This window comes from Halichoerus grypus, chromosome 9 (assembly GCF_964656455.1).
Source record: "Halichoerus grypus chromosome 9, mHalGry1.hap1.1, whole genome shotgun sequence".
Taxonomy (NCBI): Eukaryota; Metazoa; Chordata; class Mammalia; order Carnivora; family Phocidae; genus Halichoerus; species Halichoerus grypus.
In genome coordinates this window covers 34197689-34213710 of record NC_135720.1, presented here as the reverse complement: position 1 = coordinate 34213710, position 16022 = coordinate 34197689, and the positions used below count along the sequence as shown (strand labels likewise).

Here is a 16022-nt window from a genome sequence, read left to right as displayed (position 1 = left end):
TCCTGTCTCTTTAGCCTCCTGTAAGCGTGTGTGTGTGTGTGTCTGTCTGTCTGTCTGTCTGTCTCTCTCCATGTGTATGTTTTCCATCTAAAACCTGCCAGTTTAAAGTTTTTGGACAATTTTGATTTAATTTATCACATAGAGAATACTGCATTTACCAAGGACAGAAAAAGTAAAAGTACTGTACTTCTTCCTTTGAGTATATTGAGGGTTTCCTCATTCCTTTTCATCATACACGTAATTCATTGTATAGATGTATAACTTATTTAACCAGCCATGCATTATTGACAGATATTAGATTGTTTCCAGTCTTTTGCTATTACCAAAAAAATGCTGTAGGAATATATATATGTAGGATATTTCCCAGAAGTAGAATTTCTAGGCCAAAATTCTAGGCATTTGTAATGTTGATAGTTATTGCTGAATTCACCTTCCTAGTGGTTTGTGCCTCCCACACCTGTGTCAGAGAATTCCTGTATCTCCTTAGTCTTGCCGTGAGGGAGTTCTGTAGGTATTTTGGGGTTTTGACAACATGAAAAAATGGAAACAGTTTATTACTGTATTTTAAATGAGCAGTCGTGGGGCTCCTGGGTGCCTCAGTTTGTTAAACATCTGCCTTCGGCTCCGGTCATGATCCCAGTGTGCGTCGGGCTCCCCCTCCATGGGGAGCCTGCTTCTCCCTCTCCCCCCCTCTCTCTTTCGCTCTTTCTCTCAATCAAATAAATAAAATCTTTAAAAAAAACTTAAATGAGCAGTCCTGTTATTATGAATGAGGTTCACTGTCTTATCGAAAGCTTAATGGCCACTACTATTTCTTTTCCTTTGAATAGTCCCTGTATAGTTTTGTGTTTTTGTGTTAGTCGTTGGTCTTTTTGTTGTTGTTGATTTATAGGAGCTCTTCAGGTATTAGGGAAACAATATCTTTATCTGTAATAGGAATACTTTTGGTTTTATCAGTTTTTCCTCATCAGAATTCTCTACTCTCATGAGATGCCCGTGAGAGAATATGGGCTTTGTGCACCTCTAGAGGGTAGTTCTTTGCTAATTTCTCCATTTTTTACATGATTAGATTTTATTTCTTCTCGTGTTAATTGTATGGAATTATTTTCCTAAAAATGTACGATTCCATCCAGGTTTCAATGTATTTTCGTAGAGTGTATTTTTCATAGAATATGTTAAATCTTTGTTAATTATTTTGTCTTCTTAATCTATCAATTTCTAAAACCCAAATAACAAAAAAAACAACCTTTTGAAATCTCTCACTGTGATTGTAGATTTGTCTAGTTTTCTTCTAATGTGTCAATTTTTGCTGTATATATTTAAGGCTGTATAATTCGATACTTTCAATCTTAGAAGTACTTTAAGTTCCTCTATTATCTGAAATTTTGTAACTTTTTTAAAAAACCAACTTTTCTGGTTTCCCACTATATAGCAGATTCTTTAATTTTAGGGCATAACAATTTTCAGAAAAAGAATGATTGACTTAAGATTTTATGGAAATCCTAGCAAAATCAAGTAGATGCAATGCCTTAGAAAAAAAGAATATGGGGAATTGCAGTATATAGAGAATGCCTAAAATATAAACAAATGAATTGCTTATATGTATATTAGAAGGTCTGTAAACTTCCTCAATTAGTACACTATATTCCAGTGAGTAAATATCAACCTGCATCTGCCTAATTGGGAGATGTGAAGCTTAACTTTATTTTCACAAGAAAAAATCAGAGAAAGCCAGATATTTCATTTTTGGTAACCTCAATTGTTAAATTATTTCCCATATTGTGTAGATTCACATCTCTTTGATCAATGGGAGACCAAGTGCTGATGACCCTTCTCCTGAACTGCTAGAATTTACCTCTGCTCGCTATATTCGTCTGAGATTTCAGAGGATCCGGACCTTGAATGCTGATTTGATGATGTTTGCTCACAAAGACCCAAGAGAAATAGACCCGATTGTCACCCGAAGAGTAAGTTAGGATGAATCATATCGCAGCCTGTAAATGACATTTTTAATTGTTAAGTAATTTTAAAAAGCTCTCTTTCAGTGATTTGTAGGAGTGGTTGTTATCAGACTAAAATTCAACATAACCTTCCTTTGTTCAAAGCCAAGCTCTGCCATTTATTAGATATGTAGCATTTATCAAACTTTTTAACATTTTTAAACTTGAATTTCCTCTTCCTAAAGTGAAGATTGCAGTGCCTAGTTCATAATCTTATTTTTGATGACTGAATTTGTTTTTGTCACTTTAGGTGTTCTGAACTACTATCATAACTGCCATTGGGGAGTTACTTCAGGATGTGCCGTGGCTTTGAAACATTTTTGGCCACAATCCACACTAAGAAATATATTTTCTATCATAATTCAGTTATTACACATGCACATACACATCTCAATATATCTTACACTTTTTAAAATTTTTTTTTAAGATTTTATTTATTTATTTGACAGAGAGAGACACAGAGAGAGAGGGAACAAAAGCAGCGGGAGTGGGAGAAGGAGAAGCACAGGGAGCCCGATGTGGGGCTCGATCCCAGGACCATTGGGACCATGACCCAAGCAGAAGGCAGACGCCTAACGACTGAGCCACCCAGGCACCTTTGTATCTTGCGCTTTAATGTGAATAGAATTAGCTGGTGATATTGTGGAAATGTAGATTCTGGCCCAGTAGGTCTAGGGCAGAGTTGAGAAACAATAATTCTAGCAAGTTTTTAGGTGATCTAATGTTGCTATTCTGTGGACCATTTTGCCCAATCAAATAATTTAACTTTATGTTTCATTAATGAATCGCAAGGCATAGTTTTAAAAAGCTCTACTGTGGCGGAAAACTGATTGTATACCCTGTTTTATTGTCTTTTATAAATAGAATATCGGGGAGGAAAGGTGATGGCATTCCTTTTAATAGATCTTTGAACACAGGAGCTAACAGGAGTGCTGTTTTCCAACGTTAAAGTAGAATTTATGGATTATGACATAGCAGATCAGTCCAGGTTACTAAAGTAACAATTGCCTTTCTTCTTACCTATTCCTTACCACATTCACTAGTTTATGTCCCACTCCTTATAGGCTCCTGTACAACCAAGACATTGTTATCAATTCAACTCTAAATCCATAAAGCAAATCTGTGCTAACAGAATACTCTATGACTAGAGGTGAAGGTGGAAATAGGATTGTAGAGAGAAACTGAGATTGTGAGACACAGCACTTAATTCTAGAACAATGCACTTAGTTCTAAAAGTCTGACTACTGCCACCAGTTACAAATCGCTGAACCAGCAGAGTGAATATCGAAGGGCAGCACTTTTCACAGTTCATGAATACCCCTTACGTATATTTTCTTCTCATTACTTAACTTACCCACACCTAACCACTCCATCATCCCAAAAATAACTTTTAAAGTTTGATTATCCTCATACAACACACATTGGATGTTTTAGTGCCCTGCATTTTCCAAACCTGAAATAATTTTACCTTGCATTACATTTCAGCGTATTGTAAATTATCTTATGCAGAAGTAATCATTATTTTACTGCAATGTTTAGCCTCTTGTTTAAAAAATCACCTTTATTATTATGTTGACATGACTTAAAAATATACCCTGAGGAAGACTGAGTAATTTTGAAGTGAAATTTAATCTTTTCCGACAGCATATCTAACGGAGGAAAAAAATCAATGTAAATAAATATGTTCCTTTTATCATCTTTTGCAGAAGGCAGAGTGGGGGTTGGATGCACATCTATTATTTATAACTTCATTGTACGTGAGCCTTTAAAATAGTGCAATAAAATGCAACATATAAATAAGCTTTTTGAAAGTGCTCAAGTTCAGTAAACACTACATATAAGTTTAAATATATAAAAATAGGATATTGAATTTCAGCTCTTCATGACTCAAAAGTGAAGCATTATGCATTTATATTTAAAACAAATTTCCCCATTTTAAAAGCATCTACAAAATACTGTGTCAGCTTTCTGAGCAAATATCCCTATTCATTTCTATATTATTAAGTGATGAAGTTAGTGAAAAGCAGACTTTTACATTACCTAAACTTCTGGCTAGTTTCATTTCAAGTTCCAGGTCTAGGTATATCAAGAAAGAAAAGTAACAAAAAATATTATAAAAGATACTCTATGTAAACAACAAAAACAAACAGGAAAAATAAAAGAAGTAAATGGAAAAAGGGAATTTGTAACTAGGGAACTCAGATTTGTATTCACCTACTTATTCTTGCTGGGTTTTTTATTTTTAATTTTTATTTTTTTTTAAAGATTTTATTTATTTGGCAGGGATAGACATAGCGAGAGAGGGAACACAAGCAGGGGGAGTGGGAGAGGGAGAAGCAAGCTTCCCGCCAAGCAGGGAGCCCGATGTGGGGCTTGGTCCCAGGACCCTGGGATCATGACCTGAGCCGAAGGCAGCCGCTTAACGACTGAGCCACCCAGGCGCCCCCTTGCTGGGTCTTTTAATGTGAATAATTAGAATAATAGAACTATCTACCACGGAGATGATTATTTGGATTCTATAAGATAATGTATTCTCACAATTATAAAATGTTATGTGCATATTAATTAAAATTTTTAAATAGTCCAGTACTATAATTATAAATTATCTTTAAAAATAGGTGGGTAGATTAAAACAATTAAAGACATAGCCCTATATTAATTTCAAATAAGAAAGTAATCACATGGACATTTTCACATAAAAATGAAAAAAATAGCAAGTGTCCCACCTATGTAGTTTACTTCTTACATTATGTTAGATCAATCTTGCAGTTCATTACCTTTTATTTCCTCTTAATATGGTTAAGAAACGTTTTGTTACGAGCATGATTTCCTCTAAATATGTTGAGTTTCTTCAAATCCATTGAGTAAGACAGGCCGCATGTGATTAATGAACACTGAGCTTCCTATAATGGCAATAAAGGAAGTTTTCTTTCACAGAACTACGTAAAACAACTTTTACGAAGAGTTATTGCCCTTACCCTCCCCCACCCCGCCATAACAACTTGCCCTCAATAATAAATACTCCAGCATAGACTTTATATGTCTGGGGGAAGGAAATGTCTCAAATGCCCACCAAACATAAATCAGAAGCGTTCTTTCTCTGGGCTCTGATCACAGTGCAAGGAGTTAACTCGATACCTTTTGTGAGCCCTCCGTTGTTCCCTCGTGCTTCAAACTAAGGATAAAAGCAGAAAGTAACATTTTTAAGCGAATGTTCCCTTTTGTTACTTACACCTTGCAGTCATCTTAACAGGATTTCTCTCTGGATTGCTTTTTGCAGTATTACTACTCGGTCAAGGATATTTCGGTCGGAGGGATGTGCATCTGCTATGGTCATGCCAGGGCTTGTCCACTTGATCCGGTGACAAATGTATGTATATTTATAGGATGCTTAGCAAAATGAAACTCTCAACTGTCAAATGCTTCATGAGCCGCTTTGCCGACAGGAATGCTGTGAATGGATGTCAGGTCCCCAGTTAGACGGTGTAACAGAAAGCCGTGCCGGGGTGAAGCAGAGCTGGCAGTTAGGATGATAGACTTTGAAGTCAGCTACCACAGTATCAGAAAACAGATTAATTTTTTTTTTTTCCAAAAAGGCTTCCAAACTGGTCTATCTATTTTGAAACCTCTCTAGTGATGACAGCCTGCTGTATGATTTAACTTTAGAGAATGCCTGCCATCAATCAACCTGACCATTTCTTTTTAAAAGTTTTCACCAAAAAAAATTAATGCAAACAAATGAAAACTGCACATGGAAGTAAATAGGAAAGGCCATGGAACAGGAGGCTGAGGTAGGGCTGGGGTGATATGGCGTGGAATTGAAGAGCGTATTCAAGAGAGTGATGAAACTGCCAGGTAGAAAATGCTAGAATGCTTTTGGCTTGAATTTTTTATTAATGCCCATGTATTAAATAAGCATCACCTAAAAAGAAGATGAATGGATATCTGTTTTTCTCAGTCATAAACTGGTGAAATACAGAATCATCTATTGTATATTATAGGGAAGAAACATATTGAGTAGTAAGATCAGTGAACATAGTTACTTATGTACAGATTTTTTTTTTCCTCTAAAACCGTAATACAAATGGTATTTCTCTCAAAGCTGGTTTTCTGACTAATGCATCATAATGTGACTTCCTAGGGAAGGTTCAAATACCCTGGCCTATCCTTCTGGGCAAGTCCGTGGTGCAGCTCTCTGCAGGGTGTGGGTGTTGTCTCTCACGTGTTCCCCAAGCTGTGAGAGCCCACAAGGCAGCCTTGCAGGCCCGGTTCCACACGATGAATTGGACTGTACTCGGAGCACACACAGACAGGAGATTCAGTCCTGGGACATTAGATTTCTATTAGACCTATGGCCTTAGGTGCCTAGGAATCTATTCTCCTCTTCCCACACCTTAAATGTTAACGGTACTTTGCCTTAAAGTGGACACCAAACCAGAAAACCTATAGAACTCAGGAATCAGAGTAAGGAGTTCAGTCTTCAAGATCGATCTCAGTTGGGCCTGTGCTCTCTTTCAGACTTGAGCCCAGCGATTCTAGAACCTGTCTGGACCTCCTTAGGCTGGTGTTGATCAACTATGTCCACTCCCACGGCTGGTAGTTCTTCCTTTCCAGAAGGACAGGAATTTCACATTTTGGCACGTGGGCTCGAAGTTCTCTCTTCTCTTCCTTCTACCTTCTGGGGAAAGCCCTTCATTTGTGGTTCCAAAAATACTAAAATTATGCTTTCCCCCTAATTTTTGCCTAGAAATCCCGCTGTGAGTGTGAGCATAATACATGTGGTGATAGCTGTGATCAGTGCTGTCCGGGATTCCATCAGAAACCTTGGCGAGCTGGGACTTTTCTGACTAAAACAGAATGTGAGGGTATGTTCCTTAGAATTCAACAACATATGTGGTTCTTCCTTTTCTGGGATACAGGTAATATAAACATGTGGTGATTTTAGGTAAGTGCATGTTTCCAGTTTATATATTTTATCCAAGGCAATAGCTGGTAGGCTCTTTTACCCTGCTGTTTTACTCAGTTTTGTTTTGTTTTGTTTTTTAATTTGACAAATATTACTAAACACCTAGACTTTACCACTGTGTGGGCATTACGAAAAATAGATAAAAGCATAGTAAAAGCATACTTTTTATAAAAGTACACATACTGTCATCAGAGTAAATCTCAAGCTATAAGCATTATATAAGCGTGCACGCACACGCACGCACACACACACACACACACACACACACACACAGAGTTGACCTTGAATAAAGTGGAGGTTAGGGATGCCAACCCCCACCCACAGTTAGAAATTTGTATATAACTTCTGATTCTCCAGAAACTTAATTACTAATAGTCTACTGTTGATCAGAAGCCTTACCAATAACATAGTCAATTAACATGTATTTTATATATGTATAATATAATGTATGATACATTGTATTCTTACAATAATATCTAACTTTTTCTTATTTTTTTGGTATTCCTAGGCTACATGGATCATTTGTGAGTTTTTTAAATTGTCAAAAATCTCCAAAAAAATTTCCAATATATTTATTTTAAAAAGTCTGTGTATAAGTAGATCCATGCAGTTCAAAACCCATGTTGTTTAAGGGTCAACTATGTACACACACACACACAAACACACTCCGCTGGAAATGCAAATGAACACTCAGCAAAACCTACACTATATAGAGACTAATTTTCTAACATGTTTATATGTTTGTAAAATGGTTCTGAAACCAGTATAGCTCCAGATTCTTCTGCCTTCTCCCTTTGTAGCTCCTCCCCTAGTAGACAGCTTTTTATATATCAATCATCTACTAAATGGAGAAAAAAACAGAGGAGAGATTATACCTTTCCAGTTAGAGCTATATCATTGCCTAAAAAACAAAACAAAAACACTCTGATTCATTAGTTATACTTAGGAAAGGGTGGTGTTTGGGCACAGTAGCTGGGAAGAATATGAGAGTAAGAGGTAACAGAGAAGGCAAAAAAATCAAATTTGTAGAAAAATAATATTTTAATGGTAATAATAAATATTTTAAATGTATGGTTTCTCATTAATAACAGTATAAGATACTAATACTAGAAATGGCACCAGTGATATTCATTAGCATAAACTATGCTGTAACAATTATGGGACAGTGACAACCAAGAAAAAAGCCAGTAATGAAAAATAGTAAAAAATCGGCTGTGCAAATATGTGTCAACAAACACTCATTAATACTTGAATGTTATCATTTTTGAAGACAACCCCATATGTCCAGTTTTTTCAGACGGGAAATATTCAAGAAGTGTAGCAGATGACTTTGTAGCCTAAAATTGTCAACTGGCCCAACATGGTGACAGGGATGCTAGAGAAACCTGTGTTCTGGAGATCTGCTCAGGCCAAGACAAGACCTAAAAACAAAGACTTGTGCTGAGCTATAAATCCAAACTAGCCACGAAGCCCAATTCAGTTAAATTCAAATATTAATATTTTAGTGAGTCCTAGCTACATTTTTTCAGTTCCACAGGTATATATGGCCCCCAAAACAGGCTTGGTAGACATTTTAAGCTAATACCAACTTTGTATATTTATTGAAAAAAATTTTATCACGTATCATGTGTCAGACATGGTAGGTTCTTAAAACTATTGAATCATAGCAAACTTTAGTCATAAAATCCCCCAACCATAAAATATTTTCTTTCGAGTTTAAGATTCTGCATATATTATCAATGCCTTGAGTCCCTCCATTTTCTGTACTCACCTTTTTTTAGAAAAGATTTGCTTATTTGTTTTATAGAGGGGGAGGGGCAGAGGATGAGAATCCCAAGCAGACTCCGTGCTGAGCACTGAGCCTGATGCAGGGCTCTACCTCACGTCCCTGAAATCATGACCTGAGCTGAAACCAAGAGCTGGCGCTTAACCAACTGAACCACGCAGGTGCCCTTTTTTTGCCTTTTGATTTGTGTCTGCCTGATTGTGAAGATGTTTTGTTAGAAATCACCCATTGTTACTGAGTTATATCTGCAGAAATAGGCCACTACCACATACTGTGGTAAAAGGGGCATCCGGAGTCCCAGCTTTTGTTTTCTTCACCTATCCCCTACCCCATTCCTGACCATCCCTCAGCTTTTCCCAGTGAGAGCAGACATTCATTCCTAAGAGTGAATTTAATGGAAATGCCACTCATGTTCTCAAATATCTCTAAATTTAATTATATTTCTCTTCCTCTGGTGGAATATCAGCAATCCCAAGTGGGAGCAGCGTTTGAGGGCAGGGATTCTTACTGTTGCCCCTGACTTTCTCACACAGTTCTAGTTTTGTAAAGTGGATCTGCAAAATCCTGTACCACTCTCCATTTGTGTATATATATTTACACAAGGAAACAAAAAGTATAGCTCAAATTTGTGAGCGACTGGGATGGACAAAGCAACACAGAAGCACATTGCCACTTGTTACTATATACATTTTTTAAATAGTAGAATTCTGAAAATTATTTCTTATGGGACAGATGGGAGGCTGTATTTCCAAACTGAAAAAAAAAAATGTTTTTCTATTTTATCCACAAATTAAAGATAGGAATCCAAACCTTAGAACCTTACATAAATATCATGCTTTTATGTATGCATTCCTAAAAGCTTATATGAAAATTTTCTTTTCCAAGTTGAATTGTGTTCCAATCACCTTAAAATGTAGAAAAACCCTTCTGTAACATGACAGATCCTTCTATAAAAATGAATAATTACCTACTAATTCATTTGAGTTTAATTTGGATTTTCATCAATCTGGCTTACTTAAGGCAGGGTATATCTCTAAAAAGCAAAGAATATTTCTTCCCTTGCTAAGCCTGTACTAAAGACGTTTCTATCACGTGTCTTGGACATTCTGTGAAATAGCAAACTGCTGATGGCAGAGTGAAAAATTGCTCTTTGTGAGTGGGTACCATCCGTGTTCTCTGAGGCTATAAATGGGGAATTTTGCAGGTGCAGGGCCTTGAAAAGAGCCACGGAAGCTGTAGGCAGAGGGCCCTGCATGGAATGTGAAAAGCAGGGCTCCCCCAGCCTCAGTGTTTTACCTACTTAGCTCATGGTTTTAAATACTAAATCTAAATAATGTGAGAATCACTTTGCATTCCTCTATATTTCCCTCTACTTAAACTGGAAGCAGGAATCTTGCCTGTTTTCTTGCAATGTATTTTTATAACAGGATTTTTAAGAATTCTTGTGTATTGTCCTAAAGATAAAAAACTGCTTCTAATGCCTAGTGATTTATATTTATGACTACAGGTTCCCTAGAATAAAGTTTGAAAACTTTCCATCAGTATAGCAAGAATCTTATATTCTAAACCAAAGTCAACAGACTGGGGAAGCTATTTGCTACCAACATGACAAGGAGTTAATATTCTTACTATATTAAGACATCTTCTATAACAATAAGAAAGAATTCAATAAACTGGTTAAAAATGAGCAAAGATTAAAACAGGCATTTCTCAGGAAAAGAAAAGACTCAAAACGATCTAAAGCGGTTATCACACTTATTCATAATTAAAGAAGTACCAATTAAAACAATGAAAATACTCTTTTCAACTTATCAAAGCTTATCATCCATTCACTCAACAAATACCTGAATGCTTACTATGTCCAGGAACTAATTAAGAGGGTTGATAATACACAGTGGTGGTGAGGCTACAGTTAAAGTTTTATCATATCTATTGGAAGGAAAATAATCTGACATAGCATTTTTGGAGGGAAATTTTTCAAATTAATTGAAGTTAAAATTTGACTAGAAATTATATTTGTAGGAATTTCGCCTATAGATGTCGTTGTATAGCTGTACAGAGCACATTAGGACTCTGTCAGGAGCACATAATCACTACTACGACTGCTTCTAACATTTATGCAGTGGAGTATTTCCCGGGTGCCAGCCATTCCACTGGGTGTTTTGCATTCTCACAACATCCGTAAGAGGGAAGCATAAAAATGACACCAAGTGGGGCGCCTGTGTGGCTCAGTCAGTTAAGTGTCTGCCTTCAGGTCAGGTCATGATCCCAGAGTCCTGGGATGGAGCCCCGTGTAGGGCTCTCTGCTCAGTGGGGAGCCTGCTTCTCCTTCTCCCTTTGCCTGCCACTCCCCTGCTTGTGCTCTCTCTCTCTCTGACAAATAAATAAGTAAATCTTAAAAAAAAAAAATGACACCAAGGTTTAAATTTTCTTCACAGAGTCACTCATATGACAAATGGGAAGCAGTATGACATTAGAACCCCCAATCCTCTCCCACCTCCTTGTTCTCCTAGTATGTACTCAGTGTTACTTATGAAAGAGAAATCTGGAAACAATATAATTACCCATTAATAGGGATCTGTTAAACACCCCATTCAAGAAGTACCCTGTGTAGCCTTAGGGGAAACATATGCTAATAGAGAAAGAGTATGCTATTTACTGTTAGTAAAAATTTGGAAATAGTTCAGAACAGTTTATAAATGTTTCCCTCTGTGGGGGGGGGAGGGAGACTAAGCTGTGTGCCCCACACATGAACCCATATGCACATATGTACCCACCCCCACACACACACACATATGTGGAAATCCATGTAAGAACATCTAAGAAACTCAGCATCTGTGGAAGGAGATTCTGCATAATATATCTTTTTCCCTAGTTCCCATCCTAAAATAAATTTTACCCATTTTTTTTAAAGCCTTACCCAGTTCTTTCTGGGGGAATAATTTTTTCATATCCCTGAGCTCCTATAGTATGACATGAAACAGAAAAGGAGGAGGAAGAAGGGAAGGGGATTGGAAGACAAGGAGGATCAAGGGGGAAGAAGTGGGGGGGAAAAATTGATTAAGAACTTATATACAAGGCATTATGCTAATGATTCTGCAGGCATTTTCTCACCTAAAGCTTTTAAATATTCCTATCTGGTAATTACTACTGACCTCTCCATGTTTACAGAAACTGAGCCTAAGTGAAATTAAGAAGTTCCCTACATCACATGACTACTAAGTACTGGAGCACCAAGACTGATGCAAAACAGTGTGATCTCAGCCACTAAGCAAACCAGCTCTCATATTGTCCTGATTCCTTGGCACTTATCATACAGTTCATCTTTCTTATCAGATAGAACTTGAAGGGATTTGCCAGGTGTTAGCCCTGCAGACTCAGGAGCCTCACTTTAGAGTGAGGTTGACAAGACTGATTTGGTTACCTCCTATAATTACTTCACTTCTCTTTATCTCCGTGCCTGATAGATGAAAAGAGTCCCTAACTCGTAAAGCTATTTTGAGAATTAAAATCAGCGGCAATAAATATAAAACAGAACATAGCATATAAAAAAAACCCAAGTTTTAGTTATTATCAGGAGCGCAAAAAGGAACTATGTCCTAAGTGTCCTTTTTTACCCATAGGTTCTAACACTGAGATTCACATATAATAATTATCCATTGCAGATTACCTGGATATTAATCATTCAGTGCCATAGTTCAATAATTTATTGTGTGTCATAATAGGAAATTATGGGTTGAACCATGAGAAATTTCAGTTTTGTAAGATAAAATCAGTCAAATATTGGCAGTTTCATATGATTCAGTTTAATTTATAGGTTTTAATTATTTCAAGTTCCATTAAAAAGTATGAATTTATTAATATATTCAATAAATCCAAATACTTTCTAGATAATTTTGTACTGATTTTATATATATATGCTAATGCAATATAATTTCTCATAGAGTACAAAAATCTATTATATAACAGAAAATGATTTTCAATATCTGAAACCTGAAATTAATGTTTATGAATTTATTTTTCCCTAATGCAGCATGCAATTGTCATGGGAAAGCTGAAGAATGCTACTATGATGAAAATGTTGCCAGAAGAAATCTGAGTTTAAATATCCATGGAAAGTACATTGGAGGGGGTGTGTGCATTAACTGCACCCAAAACACGGCTGGTATAAACTGTGAGACATGCATTGATGGTTTCTTCAGACCCAAAGGGGTAAAGTATGCTTTCTCCTTCACAAAGTGTTATTTTTGGCTTTTTCATACAGAGATGTATTATATGGAAAAATAATTTTGAAAGCTTCTCTGAACAATTTGACTGCAAATTCTAAGAGGTGATTGGAAGTGTTTCAAAATAGAAACTGGATAAATCTTTGAGGATGTGGTATAAAACACTTCCATCTCTCTAGAAAGTTCCATTGTGCCCCATTCCTGTCAATCCTCACCCCTTGGCAAACTGATTTTTAGAACATAAATTAGTTTTGCCTCTTAGTGAATTTCATAAAAATGAAATCATAAAATGAATACAATTTTGTTCTCCTTCTTTCACTCAATATAACATTTAAAGAATTATCCATGGTGTGTGCATCCATAGTTCTTTTTTTTTTTTTAATTACTGAGTATTATTCCTTTGCATGAATGTACTACAATTTTTAATCCATTCTGTTGGTGGATATTTGTGTCATTTTCAGGTTTTGGTTAGCTCTTACAAAACACTGCTTATATTAAATAAAACATGACCACAGAAAGACTTATATATTATGTTAAGTGTTTTTGTGGTCAAGTTTTATTTACCTTGTTTGCATAAGTATCTAGGGATAGAATACTTGTTTTATAGGATATTTATAATGTCTTTATATGACTTTATAAGAAACTGCCAACATTTTGCCAAATTAGTAACAATATTTTACATGTTCACCAAAAATGTGTGAGTTCCAATCCTTCCATATCATTTCTAATATTTGGTATTGACTGTCTTTTTGAATTAGCTATTCTAGTGGGTGCAGTGGGTGTGGCGAGTGGGTATTTGTCAGTCACTAAGTCATTCCTATCAATGCTTGGTGCTACTGCAGATCTTCTATTATAAATTTACAGCTGATCCCATTTTGGATTTAATTTTCATAGTAAGTGCTTATTGTCTATTCTTATATCTTGTGAAGTTTCCCTTCAAGCCAAGGTATTTTTTTTAATTCTAGAAACATTCTAATTTTAGCTTTTAGATCTATGACCCATCTCAAGCAAATCTTTGAGTGTGGTATAAAATAGTGATTAAGATCTACATGGTTAACCTGTTGTTCCAGAACCATTTTTTTTTTTTAAGTACTTCTTTTCTTCCTTTAAATTGCTTTGAGGCAGGGCGCCTGAGTGACTCAGTTGGTTAAGCCTCTGCCTTTGGTTCAGGCCGTGATCTCAGGGTCCTGGGATGGAGCCCACATCCAGCTCCCCACAGAGCAGGGAGACTTATTCTCCCTCTCCTTCTGCCTGTCACTCCCTCTGTTTGTGCTCTCTCTCTCTCAAATAAATAAATAAAATCTTCAAAAAATAAATAAATAAATTGCTTTGAGGAATTTGTGGCAAATCATGTGGTTTGATCATGTGGGTCAATTTCTGGAGCCCTAGTTCTGTCCCATGGATTTTTTTGTCCATCCTTGCATTAATAGCATTGTATCTTGATTTACTTTACCTTTAATAAGTCTAGAATTCAGAAACCTAAGTGCACTAACTTTATTCTTCCTTTTGAAGATTGTTTTGGACATTATGATTTCTTCATATTCCCGTACAAATTTTAGAATGAAGTTGTCAATGACAGAAATATTAGTTGATACTGTTGTATAGAATCTAAATACAGATATGGAGAGAACGAACGCTAATATTGGGTCTTGGAATCCATGAATATAGCATGTCTCTCCAATTATTTATATGTCCTTTAAATATTCACAGCAGTGTTTTCAGTACAGAGATCTTGCATGTCTTTTGTTAATTCTCAGTATATTTATGTATTATTATAAAAAATAATTTTAAAATTGTTTAATATTATTATCAAGATTTTCAAATATTGATGTTATATCCTATATCTGAGTTCCTTTATTCGTTCTAGTAGTTTTAAACTAGATTATGTAGAGGCTTGCTTTACACTGTGTTAGGGTAGATTAACAGAGAGCTACTATGGACTCTGAAAAACAAACTGAGGGTTCTAGAGGGGAGAGGGTGGGGGGATGGGTTAGCCTGGTGATGGGTATTAAGGAGGGCACGTTCTGCATGGAGCACTGGGTGTTATACGCAAACAATGAATCATGGAACACTACATCAAAAACTAATGTTGTAATGTATGGTGATTAACATAATAATAATAATAATAAAAAAAAGCTCAAGGTGGTTGTCTAATCTTGCTAACTTGGTTGACAACTCCAATCTCTGTTTACTCTGTGGTATGCAGACCTGAAAACTTTACTCACATCATTGAGCTTTCCTGCTCTTACTTTCCACTGGATTCCTTGGAGTCTCCTGAATGGATGTATGATTAGGGGATCAGTTAAGCATTCGAAGAGTGTTGATATGCAGATTTTGGTGCTCCCCATCTCTGAACGTAGATCTCAGCTAGTATATTTTTTTTCTTTCAAACCTCAAATTCTTCCAAACCTCAAACTCTTCCACGTTCTGCCTGCTTTTGATTAATTTCCCAGGCCCTTAAATATTTTACTTTCATATTTTGTCCAGAATTAATAATTGCTATCTGAGAGTAGATTGGACCATACAAGACACGGCCATTATAAAACCTAAGCTTCATGTTTTTATTACAAGTCAATTAAGTGAATCGGAGCCTAGATTATGGTGTTTTAATACTTATAAAAATACTTATGCTACACTATTTGTTAAAAATTCAAATCTCTCAAGTGCCTAATATTTGGGTAGAAGCCCATTTCATTTTTTTTTTTTTTTAAGATTTATTTATTTGAGAGAGAGAGGGAAGTGCATGAGCAGAGGGAGGGGCAGAGAGAGTGGGAGGGAAGCAGACTCCCCACTGAGCATGGAGCCAACACAGGACCCTGAGATCATGACCTGAGCTGAAATCAAGAGTTGAACGCTCAACCGACCCAGCCACCCAAGGGCCCCAGAAGTCCATTTCATTTTTATAAAGATATAAAAAGAAAATTTTTTTGCATTGCAGTTGTCAACTAAATAACATCTCTACAACATTTTAAAAATTATTGTCCTAAAATCTGATTTAAGATTTATTTACTAAATCCATATATTTAATAGTTAAATCAAATATA

General features: G+C 36.1%; 1 protein-coding gene across 2 annotated transcripts in view; it reads left to right on the top strand.

The window, feature by feature from the left end:
* The window catches only part of LAMA2 (laminin subunit alpha 2), a 622013-nt gene that overhangs the window by 257068 nt on the left and 348923 nt on the right, over window positions 1-16022 (top strand). For both annotated transcript variants that reach the window (XM_078054754.1, XM_078054753.1), the window contains exons 5-8: window positions 1788-1967; window positions 5281-5370; window positions 6748-6865; window positions 12786-12964. In XM_078054754.1, the coding sequence (XP_077910880.1) occupies window positions 1788-1967; window positions 5281-5370; window positions 6748-6865; window positions 12786-12964 (567 nt within the window). The remainder of the gene's footprint in view (window positions 1-1787; window positions 1968-5280; window positions 5371-6747; window positions 6866-12785; window positions 12965-16022) is intronic.